Raw genomic sequence first — 26,848 nt, forward strand, 5'->3', positions numbered from 1 at the left:
TGGCTGTTATGTTAGTAAATGCACAAGTTGCTTGTTATAAATACTTGCTCACAGCAGATCAGTTCGATCAAGTAGCTAATTTCTGATCAAGAGAACAAAAAAATATCTTACGGCAAATAATAGAGAGCTGACTTTTTAACCATTACTGTTAAGTTTTTCCAGGTAAGACAATAATTTGATAATTTTATTCTGTTCTAACTACCATCATTCGTAGAAACCATCTGATGGAACTATTGCTATTTTTGATGATATAAGGAACTATCACCTTAAAAATCCTACTAATGGAATAAAAACACTTAAGGTCATTTTATTTACATCCTGTTATTTTAGTTATAGTAACATTTACATTGGAGTTATATTTTGATGAATAACAATCTTAGAAATAAGGAAATCATAATTCCTATTTTCCCCTTGGGTGGACTTTCCAAGTCTGTAATGGATCAACACTCTCAATCCACAAGGAGACATTTAGAAGAAAACCATCCAGTCCTTCCTTTAACTTCACTAGAAGAGCATGTCCTTCCAATTATTTTATCAATAATGGTGACAGGTTTGCTGAAAGATCCATGCTTTTTCATGTATTTGGCTTTTTGTCATCAGCAAACATCTGTTGTTGAAGAAAATCTGAACAGAATTTCATTTCATTGAGTAATGACACACACCAAAGCAGAAATCGCATGGAAATGCCATTTCTGGTTAAATAGTCCCAGAATGCTTCACGTGTCTTGCAACTTGATATGTGTAAAAATATATCATCATCGGGACAGGTTTGGCTCAGTGGATAGAGCGTCGGCCTACGGACTGAAAGGTCCCAGGTTCGATTCCAGTCAAGGGCATGTACCTTGGTTGCGGGCACATCCCCAGTGGGGGGTGTGCAAGAGGCAGCTGGTCGATGTTTCTCTCTCATCGATGTTTCTAACTCTCTGTCCCTTTCAATTCCTCTCTGTATAAAATCAATAAAATAAATAAAAAAAATAAAAATAAAAAAAAAATAAAAATAAAAATATATCATCATGGATGTTTTATATTAGGACTCAACCATTAGCCACAAAGAACAGTGAGGTGAAATCTTATTGACGGAGCAGAGGACCCTCCTCATCAGCTTCTAGAACATTTAACTTCTGTAAGTCACTTAAATGGCAGATCTAGGTTCACCTTGAGACAGAGGAAATATTGCATCGCCAGAGACCCCACACAGAAGTGACCCTGCCCAGGAATAGGGACTACGAAGAGGACAAAGGGTGCATTTTCTTTTCCCACTTTCAATATATTTTTCAAAGACATAATTATTTTCCTTGTAAACATAGCATAAGGAAGATCTGGAAAGGGGGAGTTGGTGGGTGAAGAGAGAAGGTGGGAAGATAACATTCGTGGTAAGCTGGGGGGACAAGGCAAACCAATTCAGTTCAATTTAATACAGCAAATCTTTAGGTGTGTTCAGTGGGTATCTTTCGTTGTGCTTTGCACAACACTTCAGCCGGAGTGAGGCTAACTCCACCCCTCAACTCAACCAGACTGCAAACCTATTTTTAACATGCTCTATGTCCTTTTATATCACAGCACACCTTGCACTTTCATGCCTTCCGTCTTCCCAGTCTTACTAACTCGGTTTGTCTTCTCTATGAATCTTACCCTATTTCACCTGAATAGAATCTCTTTTTTTCCTTTTTTTTTTTTTAATTGTTGTTCTGTTTAGTTTTGTTTGGGTTTATTTATTTGCTTTCCTTAATATAATTTTGTTCTAAAACTAAACACAAACTTATTCCATTTACTTTTAGCTGTTTGCATGTCAGTCTACTAAATGTTATGTAAAATTCTTGCAAGCAGAGAGGATTTGTTTGATCCCTGTACACAACACTGTGTTATCTATGTATAGTTCAATAAACATTGGGGGGAGGGGGAGTTTATGCAGCCTCTTTTCAGAAACCAGGACTAATGAAAGTTAAATTGGCCAATGGGCCAAGAGTAACTTAAACATTCAAAGAGAGGAGCCTTACAGTAGCCAAAATACCCATCTGTCAACTAATGTATGCAGTTAGCGTGTGTAGTTTTCCAGGGTATATTTTAACCTTCTCTCCAGCTACCTTCTCCTTCAGTCAAAATCTAGGATGCCAATTGTTTCTTGATATTACTAATCTTAGACAATTCTGTATTAGGGGGGAAAAAACTGCATGATACGTAAGGTCCTTTCCAGCTCCAAGTTACTACTTTTTGGTCTGTTTCATTATTTCACCATGAAAATAGAATTTTATCACTGAGTATTGTTTCATCTTCTTGGGCTTCTGAGAAGAGTGATACTGTCCTAAACCCCACCTTTTGAAAACACAGAAAGTTATTTTAATTATTGGTTCAACACTCATTAAAAATTATATATATATATATATATATATATATATATATATATATATATATATATATCTGTACGCATAAAAATCTGGCCACTCAGTGTATATTCTTTATAATAAAGGCTAATATGCAAATTGACCCTCAACCAAGAGTTCTACCAGCAAGCAGGCCGGCCAACTGCCCATGTCCCCTCCTCCTGGCCAGGCTGGCAGGACCCTACCATGCACCGGGCCTCTAATATATATATATACTGAGTGGCCAGATTATTATACATTCAGAGATTAAAATAATCTGGCCACTCAGTGTATATACACTAGGGGTCCGGTGCATGAAATTCATACCCAGGGGCTTAGGGAGTGGGGGGGGGGGGGTCCCTCAGCCCAATCTGCATCCTCTCCAATCTGGGAGCCCTCAGGGGATGTCCTACCAATGGCTTAGGCCTGCTCCCTGTGGTTCTCTGCTCTCTGCAGACCTGCCTGCTCAACGCTAACACAGGCCCTGGTGCCTGCTCTCTGTGGGGGCCTTCTTGCCCATCGCTGCCAGGGCCAGGTGAAAGCAGTGCCTTGCTGTCTGCTCGCTCACTGCAGGGGAATGTTTCCCTCTCCTGCCACGGCCAGGGTGAAGCAGGACCCTGCTCTCTGCTCACGCTCTGAAGGGGACATTCCCGCTCCGCCCAGCCTCCTGTGCATGTGCCAGCTGGGAGTGCCTAGGTTCTGGGGATGTTCCTGCCCCACCCCCGGCTGCTCCGCGCTTGCACACTTAGGCCCAGAGTGGCAGGGGTCATTCTGGGCACCCCAGCTGCTCTGGGCCTACACCCGAGCCAACAGGCCCAGAGCAGCCTGGGTCTGGAGGACACCTGTCCCTGGGATGCAGGCCACTTGGTGCAGGTGTGTGCACAAGAGCCACCCACCCCCAACCGCTCCTTGCCTGTGTATGCAAATTAACCCACCGTATTTGTTGGTTTCGTTTGCATGTTTACTCCTCATTGGCTGGTGGGTGTCATGGAGGTATGGTCAATTTGCATATTTCTCTTTTATTAATGCAGATATATGCTTCAAACCATAATATTTTAAGGAAACCTGAATCCCGTTTTAAAATGCCATTTAATATTATTCGCGTAAGCTCTCTAACTCATAAGCCTTATTGGTCACATTTTTACTTGTACTTATTTGTGTTTATATGATTGATAAGCCAAGCAATTACTACTCATCATAGGAAATTGGGGCAAGTTAACTCCACAGGAGACTCACATATTATTGAATTTGACCATTTTAATTAAAAATCATATAAACCTTTGGGTCTCTTTTATGATTACACTAGAGGCCGATGCACAAAATTCATGCATGGGATGAGGAGGGTCCCCTCAGCTCAGCCTGCACCCTCTCCAATCAGATATTCCTCTCATAATCTTAAAACACTGATTCCTGATTGCCCTTAACTTCCCCCCCTGCCAGCCTGATTACCCCTAACCACCTCTGCCTGTTGGCCAAGTCTCCCCTAACTGCCCCCCGCATCCAGCCTGGTTGCCCCTCACTTCTCTCCCTGCCATCCTCATAGGCCCTAAATGCCCCCCTCTGCCATCCTGGTTGCCCCACGCAACCTGCTGTTCAGTCATTTGGTCATCCCTCACTAACCCCCTGCCAGCCTGGTTGCCCCACACAGCCTGTTTGGTCATCTCTCCCTTTGTTTTGTCATAATGGCTTTTTATACATATAGATAGTTTTTATGAAGAGCAAGAAAGGCATATAGATAAGGAAAATGCTTTCTTCAGTGTGCTAGATTCCCTAGGCAGAAATTTGGGTTGAGTTATTACCATATTGGGAAAGAAGAAGGCATTATTTGGTTTCCTTATGCACAAGAGGAAGGCAAACAAACAGGTCTTAATGATCTCAGGGAATTAGAGGATGAGTAACCTCAAGATTTTGGAAGCAGAAGGCTATTTTTCAAATATCCCTTTCCCTGGAAATGTTATACCGCAAAGATGTTTTAGAGTTGTAAGTCTCATAAGGACACAAACAATGAACCACTATCCTGCCAACACATTTTCTAATCAGCGATTTTGAAAATTCTCTACAATTCAAGAGAAAAAGTTCCCATTATATCTATTCCTGCTTTTTTTCTCTAGAAACTTTGACTTTTAGAGATTGGCAATATTATCTTGATAGTCATTAAAAATTGGGTCTTAGTAGGTAATTAATTGTGATTTAATCGAAAAATACTGTTGAGTCCTACTATGTGCATTCCTATGCTAGGTACTTCAGTGGTTATAAAGAAGCATGGGGCCCCGTCTGTTCCTGTGAACTTTAAAAATTGATTAAGGAGACGATACATGCATGAAATGCTTAATAATATAAGAGAGCTACTACATACTAGTTATTCTTTTTTAAATTAGTAATCATTGAAAAAATATCAATAAAAGAAATATTTATTTTAAAAGTAAATTATATAATCCTGGAATTTAATAGTCATTTATTTTTATTCATATTTAAAAAACAAAAAAAACAAAAACGCCAAAACCAGTATAGGCCTGCAGACTGAAAGGTCCCAGGTTCAATTCCGGTCAAGGGTGTGTGCCTTGATTGCAGGCATAGCCCCAGTAGGGGGTGTGCAAAAGGCAGCTGATCGATGTTTCTCTATCATCATTGTTTCTAACTGCCTATACCTCTCTCTTCCTCTCTGTAAAAAAAAATAATAATAAATAAATAAATAAAATGTATTAAATAAATAAATAAATAACAAGGATTTGTATCCTTTCAGATCTTTCTTTTGTGCTTCTGTATATGTGAATATAAATATTCACTGGGTGGCCAGATTATTATGATCTCTGAACGCATAATAATCTGGCCACTCAGTGTATATCCTATATAATAAAAGGCTAATATGCAAATTGTCTCCTCAACTAGGGGTTTGACCAGCACGCAGACCATCCAGCTGCCCATGTCCCTTCCCCATGGCCACGCTGGCCAGACTCCATCCATGTACAAATTCATAATAATCTGGCCACTCAATATGTGTGTGTGTGTGTGTATATATATATATATATATATATATATATATATATATAGAGAGAGAGAGAGAGAGAGAGAGAGAGGCCAGATTATTGCCTTTAGAGATGATAATAATCTGGCCACTCAGTGTAGATATACAGAAGTTTGCTATGTGTGCATGTATAGAGCTTATTTGGTACCAAAAGAGTTTCATGCTATATGCCCTGGCCCATGGCTCAGCTGTTGAGCATCATCTAGTGCACTGAGCGGTCTCCAGGCCAACTCACAGTCAGCACAAAGTCAAGGATTGAGGCTGAATCTCCTGTAGGGGGAGGCAGCCAATTGATGTTTCTCTTTCATCTCTCTCTCTCCCTCCCTCCCTTCCTCCCTCCCTCCCTTCCTCCCTCCCTCCCTCCCTCCCTCCCTCCTTCCTTCTCTCCCACCCTCCTTCTCTCCTACTCTCCTTCTCTCCCTCCTCCTCTCCCTCACTTCCACTCTCTCTGAAAAGCAATGGGGAAAAAAGGTCCTCATGTGCGAACAACAAACAAACAAACAAACAAAAAAAAAAAGCAACAGACTTACCTCATGTGATAGTAGTGAACAAATATATAAAAATTGAATGTAAACTTCTTCATCCACAGAAGATTTAATACAAAACATTAACAACTTAAGTATATCTGCAATTCTAAAATGATCACAAAAGCAGCCTCATGCATTTTGCATGATTTATTTGTTACTAAAAAACAAAGCAAAATGACAAGTCTTAGATTTGCCTAGGATTATGACACTGAATAAGATATTGAGAAAAGAACATTTCCATTCATTGAAGTTGTGTAACTAAACCTAAGCGGCAATTACTGTTTATTCATTCAAGGAAACAACCTTGTCAAAGACCTCTCTATTGGAGTGACATTGTACTTAAAACTAAAGGTTTCCTTTGAAAGCCTGAGGCAGGGAAGTGTGTTAAACCAGAAAAGTATTATTAAGTCAAATATAGAGTTTTCCGAAAAAAGCACAGGACTCCCAGTTACATTTGAATTTCAGATAAACAACAACAACAATAAATGGTTTTGTATAAATATGTCCCAGGCAATATGGCCCCATACAATATTTGTACGTATGCCAAAATTAAATGTTTTTGTTTTTCTAAAAATTTAATCTAATTGGTCATGATATATCAATACTTTTATTGACAATCCTAAATGCAAATGAGAGCGAACATGGAATATTTGAGAAGCCAAAGGAAGTTCAGTTCTTTAGCAGACCATTTTCAAAAACATAGTATGGTTTATGGGAGAATGCATCACGTAGTAGAAGGATTTGTTATTTTGATAATTTTGTAATTTGATACTCATCAGAAATATAAAAGATTATCTATACAGTATTTATATTGTATATTAAAAGTGCATCCTTAACTGTAAAAAGGTGAGTCTAATTAAAGACAAATATTAAGAGATATAGAGTGGTGGTCCACAGGATAGCTGACACTTGAGGAACATGGGGCAAGATCAGGGAGAGTGATGAGAGGTAAAATTAGATAAGATGACCAAAACCAAGTCAATATGAGACAGTTTTTCTAAATTAAGTCATTTTTATTAAAAAATAATAATAAATTTTACTTAGGTCTTAGTTGCAAAGAAAAGACCTCATTATGTTCCCAAAAACATTTTATGGAATTTTAATGTTACATAGATATTTTTCTGTTTTCAAACCAGGGAAAAGTCCTGTATCCTTTAATACCTGACCCAAGCAAAGAACTATTGAGAATGGGAATGGGTTATAAGAAGTCAATGGGGGGTAAGAGGCCTTGTTCTCCCCCTTTTTCTTTTGCTTCTGCTGACGCTGCTCCGCTCTCGTCAGCCTCCGGCCCGCTCTCTCCTGGAGACCGAGCACCATGCCTTCAATTAAATTGCAAAGTTCTGATGGAGAGATATTTGAAGTTGATGTTGAAATTGCCAAACAATCTGTGACTATCAAGACTATGTTAGAAGATTTGGGATGATGAAGGCGATGATGACCCAGTTCCTCTACCAAATGTTAATGCAGCAATATTAAAAAAGGTCATTCAGTGGTGCACCCACCACAAGGATGACCCTCCTCCTCCTGAGGATGATGAGAACAAAGAAAAGCGGACAGACGATATTCCTGTTTGGGACCAAGAATTTCTCAAAGTTGACCAAGGAACACTATTTGAACTAATTCTGGCTGCAAACTATTTAGACATCAAAGGTTTGCTTGATGTTACATGTAAGACTGTTGCCAATATGATCAAGGGGAAAACCCCTGAAGAGATTCGCAAGACCTTCAATATAAAAAATGACTTTACTGAAGAAGAGGAAGCCCAGGTACGCAAAGAGAACCAGTGGTGTGAAGAGAAGTGAAAAGTTGTGCCTGACACTGTAACACTGTAAGGATTGTTCCAAATACTAGTTGCACTGCTCTGTTTATAATTGTTAATATTAGGCAAACAGTAGACAAATGCAGCAGCAAATCAATTGTATTAGCAGAATATTGTCTTCATTGCATGTGTAGTTTGGGTACAGATTCCAAACCTGTGGCTGATCATTCTTCCAGTATGATCAAAAGTATCTTTTTTCTTTGCTCTGAATAAAACTGAATTGTGGGTTCTCTATAGAAAGTGGCATTTTGGGCTTTCCCTCTTTTTGCAAAGCGATTTCTGCCTAGTTTATTGTCTAGTTAACTTTAGTGACTTTTTGAAAGTTGGCATTGTAAATAAAACAACTTGCAAAAGTTTTCTGAAATAGAAAAAAAAAAAAGAAAAGAAGAAGTCAATGGGGGAAAACAGAGACATATGTAATACTTTCAACAATAAAGTCTTTTTTTTTAATATATTTTATTGATTTTTTAGAGAGAGGAAGAGAGTTAGAAACATTGATGAGAGAGAATCATTCATCAGCTGCCTCTTGCACACCCCCTACTGGGGATGTGCCCGCAACCAAGGTACATGCCCTTGACTGGAATCAAACCTGGGACCTTTCAATCCGCAGGCTGACGCTCTATTCACTGAACCAAACTGAACCTTTATTGTTTGGTTTGGTTGAACAATAAAGTCTTTGTAAAAAGAACTACTGAGAATTGCAAACAAACAAACAAACAAAAATTTTAAAAACCACTGCAGGGATTTTCAGATATTGTTTTGTGTCTGTCAATGTATTAAGTAACCCTGAATGTCAATCTCCACCTTTAGCACTTACAGGGAAAACTCTTTTCAGAATGCATAGCACATTATTTAGGTACAAATTACATCCCAGTCCCAAAAGTGGGCCTTTGAAGCCAGTGGAGGGAGATTTCCCTGGACAGAGGCATCGCCGCCCACAGGATTCTCTGCCCAGTTCACACCTGCCTCTTCTGAGCACTCTTCAGGACCAGCTGCAAAAACGACCTTTGAAACTCTTCAGGAGACTCTGTGCAATTTACAGAAGCCCCAGCTCAGAAATGCTCCATCTGAAGTCTAGTTTGAGTTTAAAAAACAAGCCCCGGAGAGACCTGTTTTCTTCCCAGGCCTTATAAATGGGAGGAGGTAAGCAGGGAGTGAACATAAACATCCAATATATGGCCACCATTTACATTTCAGTTAAAGGATTCCTTGTAGCAACTTCAAATGAGAATATTACTTGTCACTCTTCACCACCTAATATTAAAATGATAGTGGCACGTGTTATTAATTAAAGATATTATACAAAGGTTTTGTGGTTGTTGAACAGACTATACCTGATAACTAGGAAGTAGTTGCTGGTTTGTTTTCTCACCTCCCATTCTATGTAAGTTGCAGCTTGAAATGCGCCGGAATAAAAAGTAAGGCTGACTTTGTTTAGCTGGCCTAGAAATTCTGACGTAGGATAATTACATTAACTCTAGCTTACTGTCGATTCAAATGAAAAACCTTCACTTCTTGTGAAGAAGAAAAAAAGAGTAAACTTCTGGTTCTTTAGGCGGGATATTATTTTAAGAAAGGAAAGTCTAGAATGAGGAATTTATTGTCAAATAAAATGTATAATACTAATATGAGAGTTCATGCTAGTCCAGCTGGCGACAGATCAAATAATTCAGAAGGAAGTCGAGCCAAGTCTTTGGCTAAAAGGTCCCTTTCTTTTACGGGGAGCAGGGAGCATTACCCGCCCAGAATAGCCAGTGAGATGCCTATGGAATCAAAGACAGCGTAGGAGCCAGAACCTTGGATTAAGCATCAGGAAGTCTTAGTTCTATTCCTAGCCTAGCCTGTAATTTATTACGGCTGTCTCTGATGCCACAACTCATTGACAAGCAGAACATTCAGGCAATGTTCTATTTGCTCAGCCAAATATCCACTCTTTGGAAGCATCTGGGTATTTTACTGAATTTATTTTATTTTATTTTTTTGCTTTTCTTCCAAATGCTTAGATTAGGAAAACAGAGCCTGTGCGCCTCTGGGGGAGGCTCTTCCCTTCACTGGTCTTCATATCTGCCCAGTCTGTAAAGGACCTGGTCATGTGTATCCCTTCACCACCCCCCAGTTGTGCTGTGTTCTGTATTGTTCAAAAAAGAGCATCTGAAGAAAGAGGATGGCTGGAATTCTCTTCCCCAGATGCAAGGAAAGAAGGGTAGTTTAGGCCCCTGTTTAGAGGCTTCCTGGAGAGAGTGACCCCTTAAAAGCCCTGAATATCTCGTCCCAAAATGCCAGGTGATCCAAGTGGCTTCACTGCCCATGGACGCAATAGATGTTGGCAATAAATAACCAGCATCTTTCACATTTCTCCGTGAGCACAATGTGGCTTGGCCATATTAGGTTTTGATAACAACAAATCAAATTGAACTGAAATCTCTCTCCTAATTTGACTAAGTAGCCACTGATTTATGTCTGAAAGAGATTTTTTTCCCACAGTAGCTTCATGTATTATCTGTACCTTGAAAATAGCTGGTTACATTCTCAAGACAACAGAATGTTTCTGTCCTTAGCAGGACGCGGGCACATATAGGGGAAAGGAGGCATAGGTCATAGCGTGGGCTCAAGGTCAGTTCACAGTCCACTAAATACTTTTTTTCATTCAAAAAGCAAATTGTGTCTATCCCAATAACAATACCCTGCCCGTGTTCTAAACAGGCCCTGAGTCTTAGGCTGCCTTAAAAAGGGTATAGAACATGGGGCGAGGTCCTTACCTCCTCTGCCTTGGTCAGAGAACACATACAGTATGATGTTAACACTGGGCACCAACCATCACTTGGGTCATTGACAAAAGTTTATCATATCTAGAGAATGGTTGACAAAACTAGTGAACATTGGGAAGCATGTTATATGTGAAATAATGAAAAGAACGGAAGGTGATCCACCTAGGAAAGGTAAAAGTGGGCATAACATAGTTCTTCAAATAGTTGAAAGGCTATTTCAGGGAGCAGATACTGCTTATGCTATCTAGTTCTGTGGGAAGGACCTGGGGAGTTAGGAGAAGGCAGAATTTGACTTTGTTACACACCTAAAGATTATAACTGTGCAAATATGAAATAGGTGGCTCCCTAGAGAATGATAGATAGCACATAGTAGATGGCCACTAAACATATCTTGGCTAATTGTTAAGTAAAGATGTAAAGACCTGGACTAGATGTCTTAAAGATTTTTGCAGTTGATTTGTAGTCATTGGTGTTCTTCTGAAATGTAGTTTTGGAAAGAAATGAGAACCTGGTTGCAGAAGTTGAAGAAAACATACATGATACCTAAATATCTCTCTCTCTTTCTGTCTCTCTCTGTCTCTCTCTCTCTTTCTTCTCTCTCTCTTCATTTCCATTTCCATCTCCATCTCTGTCTCTTCTCTAAATCCTCAGAAAGATTTTTTGGACCACCCTATACAAAGTGAGATACTACCTCCCAAGTTCCTATGTATCTTGTTACCCTTTTTATTTTCTTCATATATTTGTCTTATTTGCGAATATGTTAATTTTCATTGTCATCTGCTCATGGTTGACTATAATATTCAGGAAAGCGGTGATTTTATACTTGTTATTCACTAGTGAATATTGTATCTCTTTAATAGTGATTGGCCCAGAACAGCTATTACTGCAGGAGAGAAGGAAAGAAAGACAGGAGAGAAGAGAATTTGGCATTTTGGCCTTTATTTAAGGGGGGTTAAGATACTGAAATACTGAGAAGTTTGTTAGTAGGCAGCTTCACTTCTTAAGAAGTTACTTTCTCTTCATAGACAAAAATGACAACATGCAATGAAAGCTGCACTGTAGAAGTAAATGCAGCCAAAATCTGCAAGGATACATCTCTGTTTTCAGGCATAAGCTATTTACTGGAGTTCAGCCATGGACGTATGAAAGGTTAGAAACTTGAAAACTATTAATACTTGGACTTTAAAAACAAGAACAATAATATTTATCCAAAGCATCTGATTTGTTGTCAACTCTATTTTGTGACATTTTATGGATGTGTATGTAACATGTGATACTGGCCTGTGTGCTTGACACTTCAGGCTGAATGTAATGACTGGTGATTAAGGAGAGGCATCATGAAAGAAAAGGGTAAAACAATGGGCTATTTCTCTAAAGCAATACTGTAGACCAGAGCTGTTTGATTTTATTTCATTTGGCAAATCATTTCAAATAATTTGATGTTCAGCCCGTGGATTTGAAAGTGTTTTTAAGGCACAATCTCAACATCCAGGTAATTAAATACAAATTGTTTCTGAGACTATTGCTACAGGATATTCTGCTTTATCCAACATTAATTTAGTATCTGGAAAAATATCACAATATATCTCTAAGGCTTTGCGGGTGTTATTTCACTGACTCCTATTGACTTCGTTATTCTTATCCCTGAAAACATCTTGCATAGGCAGTGTATAATTGGACTCGATGTCTGCTAGGTAGAAAAATGTAACTTTTGTGCTTGAAGATGTTACAACTGGGAAGCAAAAGACAATCATGCAAAAACTGTGACTATAGGAGTGCAAAGAATGATATCTTGTCAAACAACTTGGTTTAAAAGGAAAAGAATTATACAAGCAAGCACATTGGAGGAATAATTAAGGAAACTTTGGGTCTTCTATTCAGAGTTTTCCATTTTCTGGATTATCAAGAAGAAATTTAAACTGAATATTCTTAATTCTCAAAATTAATGTCTTTGTGGGAAAAGTACTAGCTCTTTCACTTTGACATGAATCTGTTAACAAAGCACAAGTTTAGCTTACCTAAATAACTTATCTTTAAGATGTCAAATTAAGTATATTAACTTAATTAATGATCCTTTAACCAACTTAATCTAGGAAATCAATTTTTTGACATCTTAAAGATAATTCTGTATAACATTAACAATCTGCTCTAGTTGTTTCAAATACAGAGACTCCTATAGAATTAGATTAATAGTCCTTTATTCTTTGGTGGTTCTTCCTAATGGTGGCTTAGGAATGTAGAAAGATTAAAAGAAAAACTGTCAAAAACAAACTAAAAGATCTGATTCAGAGAGTCAACTCAGCCATCCCACTAGTAATGCCATCACTAAGCAAAGGCTCCAAACTGTTCCCTTATACACACCTTTTAGGCTTCTGTTGCGATATATTTCCCTTTGAGGTTGCCACTGGTGGTCCTTTCAAAGCTGATTTCACCTAGATAAATATCTCAGACAGATAAGAAGATAGCAACATGAGTCACAAATGATAATTTCCCTCAACAGGGTTCTCTCTGAGTCCATTGCATCCCTCAATAGAATCTTACTATGCTTTTCCTGGTCTCCCTCCCCCCCTCTAATACTCTAACCAACCCTGATACCTTATACAACATAAGAAATTTGGAAGATTTCTAATATTAATTGACTTGATTTGAACATCCAAGAATAGTAAACAGTCATGCCCAAATAACTCTATATAGTAAATAAGAAGCTTTGGCTATTTCTATAAGCAAGAGTATTTTCATTAATATATGTCTATATTATAGAGAATTTAGAATGAGTAACCATCATAATTTACAAAAATATATATGATTGTGGGTTTGTTTGTTTTGTGAGCAGGAAAGTAGATTGCTAAGAAATATTGACAATAAAAGCTTGAAGCAACACTAGGAAAATGGCTCCATGCAAAAAAAAAAAAAAAAAAAAAAAAACTTGTTCTATGCACTGCCTCATTTGATTTGGTTCTGAAAACCTACCTCATTTGATTTGGTTCCCATTTTTTAATATATTTTTATATATTCAGAAGTATTCTTCCGATTTGGTTCCCATTTTTTATATATTCAGAAGTATTCTTCCAAAAAATATTCTCCTATGTGTCTCCTTAAATGTCTAACTACAAATAATTTGTTAGTATGTTACAGTTGATTTGTCCTGGACAGGAGTAGTATAACTTTTCCTAAGAATAATTTATTGGAAGGTCGTACATATGTATCAGTGCGCATTGATGTTGTACTTCCTTTTCCTTGTGCCTTGATCCAAAGGGTATGTATTTCATATGCATTTCAAATGCTTTCTTGGCAGTTGGCTAGTATCTTCCCAATGAAGAGCCTATTGATGGTACAGAACAGAACTTCTCTTTCCCCTTCAGTAGAAGACTGCCTATTATTCAGTGTCCTTTTTGTCACATTGAGGAACAGGGCACTTCTTATGCTTTCTAAGAAACGGCCTTTTAGATTCATAACAACATGTTCTGTTCCGCAGGAAAGGAAAGAAGACCGAGATAGGGCGCGGCTGGACTCCATGGTGCTGCTCATTATGAAACTGGACCAGCTTGACCAGGACATTGAGAATGCTCTCAGCGCCAGCTCCTCTACATCCAGCACACCCACCAACCTGCGGCGGCACGTTCCTGTGAGCCTTCCACTTGCCACCTCTGTTCCCATGAGCATGTTGTCACTTCGCTTCATGCAGTCCCTCTTACAAACGAAGCATCTTTGATGGCAGCATCTACCCGCGTGTGACCCTAAACATGTTCCATAAAACTCACTTGAATACTTCTGCTTCATGCAGAGTCATAAGAGAAGTGTGAGGTTCAAAAGGAAATGGTTATTATTAGTTAGACAGAAAGAGGTTCATTCTGGGAGATTAGGCTTCCTAAGTGATTAAATTCTCTTCATATGGTTGTTTCTCTAATTATCAGCATTCAATGATATGCTATAAACACAATTAGCAATGCTATATCTATCTTTAGTATTTTATTTCCAGTGCCTGCAAATTTACATTGCATGTAAAAGGTTAATAAAGATTTCCTGCACTGATGAATGGGTGGATAGATGGATGGATGGATGGATGTGTGTAGAGACTCATCCAGAATACTACAAGAAAGAATTTAGATCAATTTGAAAATACTCTAAAACTAACTTGTTGAAATACAATAAGTAGGATAGAGGTGATAATTTTGTTCTGTGTATTAATTGTATATAAGATGTACACTCCTGAGAGAATCTGACACTCAAAATTTGAAAGACACAGATTCTATACTGACTATACACTTTGCATATTTAATATTAGTTCCATATTAAATGGCTTATATCTTAAAAATTAGCAAATGTAATGGTAGATTTATTTATAATTAAGCCATGCATTCCTTTTCCATTAATCTGTTATTTTCATTATGCAATAAAGAACATACTAAATCAAGAAATTATGCATTTACCTAAGAGCAAAGGGACAATCCTATATATAAATTTCAGCACTTTTCAAAATAGAACTGTTCTATATCAAATCTTTTCATTAGTATACAGTAGTTCTACAGTTGATTTTATAGTTATTTAAAACTAATTCTGAATGTGGGACAACTTTAGTATTATTTTAGTATACACTGGATATCATTATAAGTTTTTGACATATATTAACATATTATTCCTCACAACATTTTTCAAGTGAGTAAAAAGCATGGAGAAGGTAGTAATAATATTTATCAGAGACGGGATACAAACCCAGCCAGTCTTAATCCAGAGCTATGGCATGTGACCACTGCACCATACTGTGCTCTAGCTGACAATAATGGAAATCTAACAGCTTGAACAAAAAAATTAAAAGTGAATATGAAATTAAATGCTTCCACCAGAAAGCTAGTAGAAAGGGCATTTTTATTTTTGCCTATAACCTTTCGGGTAATTTTTTCATATCCTTCATGATTCATCTCAAATATTTTCTTTACAGTAAAGTCTTTCCTAAATCTCCTCTGTCTTCCCATACATCAATTATTCCATCCCTGGTGGAAATACAGTGAAAGTAATCTGAAGAGCAATAAGCAGGGATGTTTAAACTTGTTTACATGTGAAGGGCATATAGAAGTATCATACTCATTTTCGTCAGCATTTTTAAAGCCAGACATAACCATGTTTTTCAACAGGAGGTCCTTAGTCCTTAGTACTTCTTCGCTATTAATGTAGGCATAGAACACATTTTCTCTTTTAAAATTGTCTGGTATGAATTGTTTATCTCTCTCACTATCTCTTTAATCTCTCTACTTTTCCCTCTGTATTAAACTTTCTTCAATCCCCAAGTATCTAGGAGAAAACCCACAGCCCATGTTTCTGTTAAATACAACTCCATATTGTTGTCTGAGCCAAACCAGCTAGGGCAGTGGTCGGTAAACTCATTAGTCAACAGAGCCAAATATCAACAGTACAACGATTGAAATTTCTTTTGAGAGCCAATTTTTTTAAATTTAAACTTCTTCTAACTCCACTTCTTCAAAATAGACTCACCCAGGCCATGGTATTTTGTGGAAGAGCCACACTTAAGGAGCTAAAGAACCGCTTGTGGCTCGCGAGCCGCGGTTTGCCTACCACTACACTATGTCATAGAATATCACTACCATTACCTAATAAGGGCTCATTCTGTAAATCAAGATCTACTTCCAAGTGTTCAGCTCAACGGATACATTGAAAAGGCAAAATAATATAGTAGAAACATTATGAACATTGGGATCTGCAAGCCTGGGTCCAAAGGCCAGATCTACAGCTAAATATCTGAGAACACAAGAAAATTCTTTAATTTTTTACCTTCACGTTTACGTGAAAAAAGGAGATATTGTTTCCTACCTAATGGCTTGTTGGGGGGAGCCAATGAAAGGACGTATGTAAGATGTATTGGTCTGGCAGAGAGTACAACTGGGTGTTTGTTAATTCCCTTTCCTTCTCCCATGTACTCACTCATACCACATGCTGGCTAAAAATGAATAAAATCTATCCTGTAGCCCTCAAAACTTCTTTTTGGTCTAACATAGGGGGGTTTTTTTTAGGACATCCCTTGTTTTTTTATTTCTGTTCCTTGGTATTTAAAGCTAATTTTAAAATTCTCTCATCGCCAAAATATTTTCCACAGGCGCTTTCCATTACTTTTGATAATTGTGCCATGGAATAAAGAGATTATAACAGAATGATTATGACCTTGATTGTCCAGCAAGAAGCACTGTCCCAGATCCAGAAAAACTCCCTCTGCCACACCCTCATACTGCTCTGTGAACTTACAGGTTAGCAGGGAGGACAAGACTTGCAATGAAACAGTGAGCTCAGACTGAGATTCCTTATGAGAAAATGCTGGAGTGAGTTCTACTTATAATAAAATATTTAAAGAATAATATAGGCTGGAATCTTTAGGGAAGTCTTCAAGGTGAAAAATATATATTAAAATAAGGGTAGAGGTAAAGACTTACAGGAGCTCTCTTGATAGAGCCTAACAAGTTGGGGTCAAACAGATGTGAGTTTTAATGCCAGTGCTGACACAGAATGTGAATTTGGTCAAAGTATTTGTCTTAAGCTTTGGCTTAATCATCTATCAAGTAATAATGATAACTTAGCTTCTACATTGAGTTGAGGAAATTGAAGTAAAAAATAGTTATAAAGTATTATCTTTAAAAGGTAAAACACATAAATGGTAGATTTTTAAAGAATTATTATTTAACTTCACAATTATTGTATTGTTAGAAAGACATAAAGTTACCCTGTTACTTACCTAATCAATTCATAAACAAGAAGGTAAAATTAATGCAAAAGATTTCTGATGTATATGAAGGTCAAATGTAAATGGTTTATAAATAATCTGTTACTTATAACAAGGCATTTGAAGTTTATCAATTACCTGCTATTTGTGACTATTCATTTAATGTTAACTCAATTTTAAATTTTAATTAGTCATATTTTTCTTATAGTAAAGTGTTGTCTTTTCCAAACAACACAAAACAACAAAAATAAATTATCAACTGATCTAAAATTACTCATGGCATAAGAAATTTGGTTAGGGTTATGTGTTTTACGCACATACTTAAAGAATGTAAGATTCCTTTTTGTATTTATTATTGCTGTATATGTCTTTTTTACTTCTTTCATCTCATCCCACATTTTTCTTTTCTTTTTTGCAGCTTTATTGAGATATAACTAGCTTATAATATTGTGTACACTTAAGGTGAACAATATGATAAATTGATATACATATATTACAAAATTATTAGCACAATAAGATTAGTTAACATAGCCATCATCTCATATAATTATAAATGTGTGTTGAGAACATTTAAAATCTACTCTCTTAGCAACTTTCAAGTATATAATACAGTATTATTAACTATATTCACCATTCTGAATATTAGATCCCCAGAACTTATACATCTTACGAGTGGAAATATGTCCCACTGACCAACATCTCCCTATCCTCCCCCCCTCCCCAGTCCCTGACAATCACCATTCTATGTCCTATGAGTTTGGCTTTTTTTTTAGATTCCACATTTAAGTGATACCATACAGTATTTGTGCTTCTGTCTGACTTATTTCATGGCCTGAAGCTCTCAAGTTCCATCGTGTTCTCAGAAGAGGCAGGATTTTCTTTTCTACGGCTAAGGAATATTTTATTGAGCATACTTTTATATATCTAACATTCCATTATATTCATGTGTGCATATATCCTATATAATAAAAGCCTAATAATGCAAATTGACCCAATGGCAAAACAACCACCAGGGGCCAGATGCTCAATGAAGGAACTGCCCCCAGCCCCCAGGCCAGTCAAGGCAGGTGCCAGCGCCCCCCCCCCCCCCACCTCCCACCCTGCCCCGATTGCCCCACAGATTGGCCCTGATCTTCAGCCAGGCCTAGGGACCTGCCCATGCACAAATTTTGTGCATCAGGTCTCTAGTAAAAATATATGTGCATATATCATATCTTCTTTATCCATTCATCTATCATTGGAAACTTAGGTGTCCATTTCTTAGCTATTGTGAATAAGGCTGCAATGAACATAGGGAAGCAAATATCTATTTAAACAGTGACTTTGTTTTCTCTGGAAGTAGAATTGCTGAATCATATTAAAGTTCTAGTTTTAGTTTTTTTAGAAACTTCCATAGTGGCTATTCCAGTTGGCATTCCCACCCGCAGTACACAAGGTTCCCTTTTCTCCAAGACCCATCAACAATTGTTATCACTTGCCTTTTTTATAATAGCCACTTTAGTATGTGTGAGGCGATAGCTCATTGTGGTTTTGATTTTGCATTTCCTTGATAATTAATGATGTTGAGCATCTGTTTATGTACCTGCTAGCCATTTGTATGCCCCCTTCACAATCAGCTGTTAAATTACCAAAGTTGTTTATTACCTCTTTCTCCAATATTTGGTGTGGTGTTTTGTTTTGTTTTGTTTTTGTTTTGTTTTGTTTTGTTTTGTTTTTAAATCAGACACTTGAAAGAGTTCAATTGTTGCTACAAAATAATGCAGGATTATAAAAAATAATAATAAGGCATGATTATGGGTGACACTCAGTGTGAGTTGTGTGTCAGTGTGTGTTCTCTTTCGTGTGTGAGTATGTGTTAGAAGGAAGAGGTGGGAAGGTGCTGGTAGCAGGGAGAAAGTCATGAAGAGAGCATGTGCATGTCCTTCATATGAATGCATTTTCTTAATAGGACCTGGAGTCGGGATCTGAGAGTGGAGCAGATACCATTTCAGTAAATCAGACACCAACACATTTGTCTTCTAACACCGAGTCCACTGACCTGCCATCTGCCACCCCAGTGACGAATTCTGGAACCAAGCCCAAGTCCACCACGGTGAGTTATAAATGATAGCAGTCACTTTCAACATGATGTGTTGATGATCATTAGGTAAGAGTTCATATTCCATCTACTCAATGTAGAAGAGATACTCTTGGAGTCTTAGTTGCAGTGACTTGATAGCACAGCCCAGCATATGCTGATTGTTTTATAAATGATAGCACAAGTGCTTTCTGGTTCCAGATTATGCAAAATATGGTATTAAATTTTCTTGTTGGATACTCAGAACTTTAAAGAACCAAGAATGCAAAATATAAGGTGGCTATCTTTGCATTATTTTCTTGACCATACTGCTGATCAGTTGAAAATTGCCTTTCTAGACAAAACTGGTTTGGCTTAGTGGATAGAGCGTGAGCCTGAGGACTGAAAGGTCCAAGGTTTGATTCCAGTCAGGGGCATGTGCCTTGGTTGCGGGCACATCCCCAGTAGGGGGTGTGCAAGAGGCAGCTGATCAATGATTCTCTCTCATCGGTGTTTCTAACATCTCTATTCCTCTCTCTTTCTCTCTGTAAAAAAATCAATAAAATATATATATATTTTAAAGAAAATTGCTTTTCTAAGCTTAGATAGATAGATGTAAAATCACACACATCGTAAATTTTATGTAGTTATTAAAGGACATAGCTCATGTAACATGCTTAGTGAAATGCTTGGCACAGAATAAACATTAAAAGTGTAAGCTACTGTCGTTATTATGATGATGCTTCACTGACTTTACAGTGATACCAAAACAAATGAAAAGGAGAATGACCACGTGTAATATTATAGCACCCTGAATTGTGAATAAAAGACATTTTCCTTTAAGTAAAAAGTTGAACTGCAACAGGAAAGCAGTATTTGATTCTGAAAGGTAACATTTAAGGAGGAAGTAATTACTACTTCAAATATCTAACGTCCCTGCAGCTCCAAAATAACCTTTCCTAGTTTAGTGAAAATCATAGTGTTGTATTATTTTTTTAAATGCCCAGGTTAGCTTAACACAGAGAAATAAGTTTGCGTTTCTTGTTTGCCTGTCTTTAAAATAAAAGACAAGTCTGAAATAAGACTCAAAAGAGAATACTGTACTCTGAATTTAAAACATAGTGGATATGATCATTTGCAAGTATATCTAGAGCATTTTTAATGGAATAAATATTCATTGAACACTTACTACGTGCCATACATTATGAAAGATGATAAAGAGTGGGAATAAAACATACTCTCTGTCTTTAAGCAGCTCTCAGTCTAGCAAAGGGAGGTAGGCATGAAAACAGTGAAATGCAATGACTGCCTATCTATATATATAAATGGCTAATATGCTAAGTATCCCTCCTACCGTCTGACCAGTCGCTATGATGCACACTGACCACCAGGGGGAAGATGCTTAATGCAGGAGCTGCAGAACTGCAGTGACTAGGCAAAGCAGTTCTCGGGTGATGCACCCCAAAACCAGAGAGGAGGGAGCCCAATTCCTTTTGGGTCTCTGCAATTCCACCTTCAGCTATGGGTTATGCTGTTGCTGGGGCACTGTTGGCCCCGAATCTGGTTTACTGCACACTTGCATTTGCGTTCTACACCTTACACGACAGCAACTTTGCAGAGTGCCCTCTCACACTCAGCCAGTTTCAGCCCAAGCCCTTCAGGCTAGGCCAAAGGACCCCACCTGCTGGAAGGATTCGGCTCACTCCACAGACCCTGGGGAGGGACTGCAGGAGGTTGGCTCCAGGGTGTATCCAGCCCATCTTGCCCAGTCCCACCCCTCCGGCCACCTTCTAATTAATTTCCTCTCAATGTGCAGGAATCCATGCACCAGAATTGTTACCTGGGCACACAATCACAGCTACATAGTGATACCACAACTCACTAGACAGTGAGCAGTGAGAGTCATTACGTAATTGACTTTGCTCCAAACACACTCTTCCACTCCAAGACAACCAAACACTGCTCATCACGTCTAGATCAATACCGCAGATAGAGCTAGACAACTAGACATGCAACTCCACCCAACTCTTGAGCTTAGATTTTGTAACATCCTCTAGCCAGCCAAGAAAAGTACCCAGAAAAAAGCACTCCACTGTCAAATGCAACTGACTTTTAGGAAGTGTCTTAAAGAAAATGGCTGATAATGAAAGGCTTTTGTTTGGGAGGAGGAGGGTTGTTTTCGTTCGTGTGTGTGCATTTTATTTCTTGTTGTTATTGGTGCTGTTATTCTTTTGAGCACTCCCTTTTCAGTAATGTTTGAAAATAATTTGGGGGCCGTGGATCAATTTTATATTTTCAGTTGTTCCTGAGTTTCAATATTAGAATGGAAAATCTTACCTATTTTATGAGAGATTAAACAAATACTTTCCCCCTTGATTTTGAGCTCAAGGAATAAATAATGTTTAACCGCAATCTGAATACTTTGGGAAAACTCTACAATGCTGTTCTTTTGGTCATGAACTAAAATGTTAATTTTAATATTAAGAAGGATCATTAAATCCTAAGGACATCTACTTCTAACATCCACCTAAAATGAACTAACCTTCTGCTCCAAAATGTCACATTTGTACAGAATGCTTACTTTCATTTCAGAGTTATTTAATGTTATATTTGATTTGCTGCTGTGCGGTCTATTTATAACAGTGACTAACTACCAGAAATATTTGGCTTTCCTTTTTGTGTGTAGGCTCTCTGGGTTTCTAAGTGCCTATTTTTCAATAAGGTTTCTTCTTTTATATTATTATAATAGAACAGGACCAATGACTAATCCTCATATTTTCCATAAATGCCATATATACGTATATGTATATATGCATACATACATACACAAGGGTGAGCAAAAGTGGTTTAATAATAATACAATCCTATATAATAAAAGCCTAATATGCAAACCAACCAAACAGTGGAACAACCAGTCACTATGACATGCACTGACCACCAGGGGAAGATGCTCAACACAGGAGCTGCCCCCTCGTGGTCAGTACGCTCCCACGGGGGGGGAGCGCCACTCAGGCAGAAGCTGGGTTCATGGCTGGCAAACGCAGCAGTGGTGGCAGGAGCCTTTCCCGCCTCCAAGGCAGCGCTAAGGAGCAGTGAACCTGGCTTCTGGCTGAGCGGTGCTCCCCCTGTGGGATTACACTGACAACAAGAGGGCAGCTCACATGGCTGGTGAGCACAGTGGCAGTGGTGGGAGACTCTCCTGCCTCCGTTGCAGGTGAGCTATAAGGAGCAAGGTGCCCCAGACTGCAAGAGCCCCGGACTGCGAAAGGGATGTCTGCTGCTAGCTTAGGCCTGATCCTGATCGGGCCTAAGCTGGCAGGTGGACACCCTCCGAGGAGTCGCATACTGAAAAAGGGTGCAGGTTGGGCTGAGCCCCCCCCCCCCCCCACCACCACCACCACCACCAGTGCACAAATCTTGTGCACCGAGTCTCTAGTAATTAATAAATAAATGATAATACAAGAATAAACTCTGTGTTTTGAGTTTTCACAACTTGAAACCTGCTTTTGGCCACCCTTATGTACATATGTATATAATGCTGAATATTGAGTGTTAAAGTATATTTCTGAGATATATTCCACACAAAAATTACAAAGTTAAAAGGTAGGATATGCGCTACCAAAAAAAAAATGCATTTGAATAAAAAGATCTAGTGCTTCATGTCAAAAAGTTCATCAGTTTTTCTAAGTTCTTTGCTGTTCCCTTGAGGCAGTCTCAGAATGCCCTTCATACGAGATGCTTCTGCAAACAACTCAGAAGTAGTCATATCACTTTACATACAGAGCTTTGATTCGCTGACATCTCTCTGGCCCTGGTATTCAGTTGCTTGTGTTGTTCCTGTGTGAATTAATATAGGGTGAATTAATATAAGGTGGTTACATGAAAGATTTTAAAGCTGGGCACTAAAACCCCAGGGGTTCTATTGTTCTTGTTCTTGTTGTGTTAGTTTAGATGTTCACAAAATCACTATTAGTCATGTATTTTTGAAAAAAAATAAACCAAATCCTAGATAAGGAAAACAACATATTTTAATTTGTAAAATAAGTAATTGGGAGAACAAGGAGAGTCTGGCATTTTGCTGTGTAGAATGACTGAGAGCATCATTAAGAGCATTACATGTTTTTAATTTAGTCTAAATTCCCCCCTCCCCAGAAATTCCTTTAGTTTCTTGTGATAAAATTCTGATAACAGTGATGAGACCCCCCAACCATCTGGGCATGTTGGAACCACAGCTAGACAGAGTACTTTGAGTATATCCTAAGCTACCTAAAGCAATGTTGTAATCTATTGGCATTCATATCAGAATTTATTGAATATTGGAATTATAAAATAATTGAAGGCATCAAAAATAGCAGAAGGTATTAACCTTCATTATTATAATTGCCACCAGATTAAAAATAAATAGACAGATAGATATACTTTATTCCAGCTCAAGCTGGCAATGGTAGCTCGAATTCCACTCCTAATCTTTTCATCATTACCACCCCAATAGCGATGGGGGGATAAAGAGGGAAACATCAGATTCTGCAGAAGCAGGAGTGAGGGCAGGCAGGATGGCACACAGCCAGAGGCTACCAGATCCTTTAAGAGTGTTTCCAAGTAAATCCTGCCCAGGGGCTGCTAGAGGGTCACCAAAACAAAGCCTCAAGAGTACGCCCCCACTGCAAGTTCATGGCCACTTCTGAAAACGTTAAAAAGAAAAAGCTCCAATGCCACAGACGACCTGACACTGCTTCAGCCAGGCGTTGGTTCACATGCCAACAGTCTGGCTTCAGAACCAATATAAACTGGTTTGAGATATTATTATGTCAGAAACAAATAGCGCTAATGTTTGCATTCTCCATGAACATAAGAACAATTTTGTTGAAGGATATTAAAGTATGGGAATTGTTTTCTCTTTAATCTTCATGCTGTCCTAGGACACCATCACTTGAAAAATATCAATTTTCATGACTATTCTGAGTAATGACCAATTTATATGCTGGGTTTTTTCATCAATAGTTTGTATCCTTTAGATTATTGTTGCCACTGTCACTTTTTGGTGATTCTCTATTCTTTCCATTTTAACAATTTGAATTCAGATGACTTCTGGATTAGCACGGAGCATGGCATAGGTTATATTATTTTAACATAATTTTCTAAATCATTCATCCACCATGGCTTTTTTGTATGTGTTTATATGCATATATGTGTGTGAGTAGATTAAATATACATATAAATATACATATATTAGATTATATAAATAAATAGATAATATAGATATAGATGTAAATAGATATTGATACAGAGATGATGACAGAGACAGAGATAGAGATAATATAGAAATAGGCTTTTGGAAAATAACATCAAGAAATGGATATATCCTGATGTCATTTTCCAAAATCCTGTGTGGAATAATTCTTAATTATATAAATTTTCAATAAAACCAAATTAGTAGTAATTATGAAGTTCTTTTTTAAAATTTTTCAATTTCAGTCGGTATATAATAAGTTAATATTATATTACTTTCAGGTGTACAATGTCTTGGTTAGACATTATATAACTTACAAAGTGGTTCCCCCAATAAGTCCAGTACCTGCCTGGCACTACAGATAGTTATTACAATGTTATTGGTTATATTTCCTAAGCTATATTTTACATCCCCATGACCATTTGGGAACTACCAATTTGTACTTCTTCATCCCTTCACTTTTTCACCCCACACCCCCAATTCCCCTTCCATCTGGCAAACATCAGTTTGTTCTTTATATCTATGAGTTTGTTTCTGTCTCTGTTTATTTTGGTTTTTAGATTTCACACATAAGTGAAGTCATACAGTGTTTGTCTTTTTCTCTCTAACTTATTTCACTTAGCACAAAATCCTCTACGTCCATCCATGTTGTCACAAATTGAAAGATTTTATTTTTTTTTATGTTCATTGCATATATGTACCACCATATTTTCTTTATCAAGTTGTCTATCAATGGACACGTACTTTGTTGATTTATTTCTTATATATTCATATAATTATTGTTCAATATACATTTAATAATGTATTTATTAATTTATATAGTATTTCATTGTGTCGCATATGGTAATTGAAGAAAATAACATAGTAAGGAAAATACAGAGATACAGAATTTTTTTAAAAAACTGTTGAATAGTTATCCTAGCCAGTTTGGCTCAGCAGATAGAGTGTCAGCCTGCAGACTGAAGGGTCCCAGGTTCAATTCTGGTCAAGGGCACATACCTGGGTTGTGGGCTCAATCCCCAGTAGTGGGTGTATAGGAGGCAGCCGATCAATGAGTCTCATTATTAATGTTTCTCTCTCTCTTTCCCTCTCCCTTTCTCTCTGAAATCAATAAAAATATATTAGAATGTTTAATAGTTTATTATGGCACATCAAAAACTAAATAAAATACAAATTACCATACATGTAAACAAAAATGTAATTTTCTTAGAAAATGCCTTTGATTATAATGCTTCTGAATGTGGCAATTCAACTTTGATATAGCTAAGCAATAATATTAAAGTATGTCGATTTTAAAATAAATATTTGTCTTTTTTTTTCACTAAGGGCCTCATGATTTATGAGTAAGAAAAATAGGAAAATTTTATTGATTTATTTTAAAGAAAAACTGATCCACCAGAGAGCTAGAGAAAAATGTTTCTTTAAAGAAAATCATTCTGTGATTGTTATGAGATAGTTCTTAGAAGTCTATGATTCTAAAGCATAGAAGATTTCATTCACATATTCTAGATTTGCAATAAAGGAATATGTAATTCATTAACCTTGGGTTTTGAAAAATAGAAAAATTTTTCATAGTCATTTGCTTTTATATTCAAAAGAAATTCAAAATTCTGTTGTTTTTTGTGTTAGAAGATCCTGCATCTGTTTCCAATCCAGTTACACATTAATTCATGACAGTACTGTTAGGGAATAGGTTTTCCAATCTCCACAATGGCCTCCTCACATAAGCCTCTTCACATGCAACCAAAGAGTTTCCCTTTGCCAAGAAAAGGGTAATTTGTACCCAAATATACCGATCTGTAATAATACTAAAATATGAGCACATGGTATTTAAGTAATTGTTTGGAGTTGGCAAAATTGTCTTTGTACCTTGTTTGTGTTTAGTTTAAAATAAACTTGTTAATTAGATGTCTGCAGCAGAATTCCTGAAACCAAAAGAAAGATGAGGAAAATGGAACACATGTGAATGATGAGAGTTAACATTGACGAGATTCTATTAGGACAAGAAACGATTTTTTAAATTATTTCTGCAACCTAGGATTTGATCATATATTCAGTACTTTTGTATGTTATTAGTTGGTCCGAAGGTTGTGGGTTCTTGTTAAGCTGTATGTTATCATCATTACAATGAGAAAATTTCCATTTTTCTATGTGCTGATGTTACTTCTCAAATTCAGCTCATACTTCATCCAAGAGAAATAACAACTTCCAGTTATTACTGGGAAATGTAAGATGGCAAGCCAACAGCATGCCACATCACAGCAACCAAGAATATAATTCATAACACTGAGCAGTAAGAGTAACCGGTAAGCCATTTTCACAGAGTCCTCACTTTC

The 26,848-nt window shown here is 37.5% G+C and overlaps 1 protein-coding gene and 1 pseudogene across 2 annotated transcripts in view; both read left to right on the forward strand.

Moving 5' to 3' along the window:
- DLC1 (DLC1 Rho GTPase activating protein) overlaps positions 1-26,848 on the forward strand; it is a 366,141-nt gene that overhangs the window by 72,357 nt on the left and 266,936 nt on the right. Inside the window, exons 3-4 of the mRNA XM_084877009.1 lie at positions 13,975-14,124; positions 19,175-19,318. Of these exons, the coding sequence (XP_084733135.1) occupies positions 13,975-14,124; positions 19,175-19,318 (294 nt within the window). The remainder of the gene's footprint in view (positions 1-13,974; positions 14,125-19,174; positions 19,319-26,848) is intronic.
- Positions 7,147-7,971, forward strand: LOC311619084 (S-phase kinase-associated protein 1-like; annotated as a pseudogene). Its single transcript has one exon. The product of its transcript is annotated as an S-phase kinase-associated protein 1-like (transcript).

The sequence above is a fragment of the Pipistrellus hanaki genome (genome assembly GCF_964339955.1).
Source record: "Pipistrellus hanaki genome assembly, chromosome: 3".
Taxonomy (NCBI): Eukaryota; Metazoa; Chordata; class Mammalia; order Chiroptera; family Vespertilionidae; genus Pipistrellus; species Pipistrellus hanaki.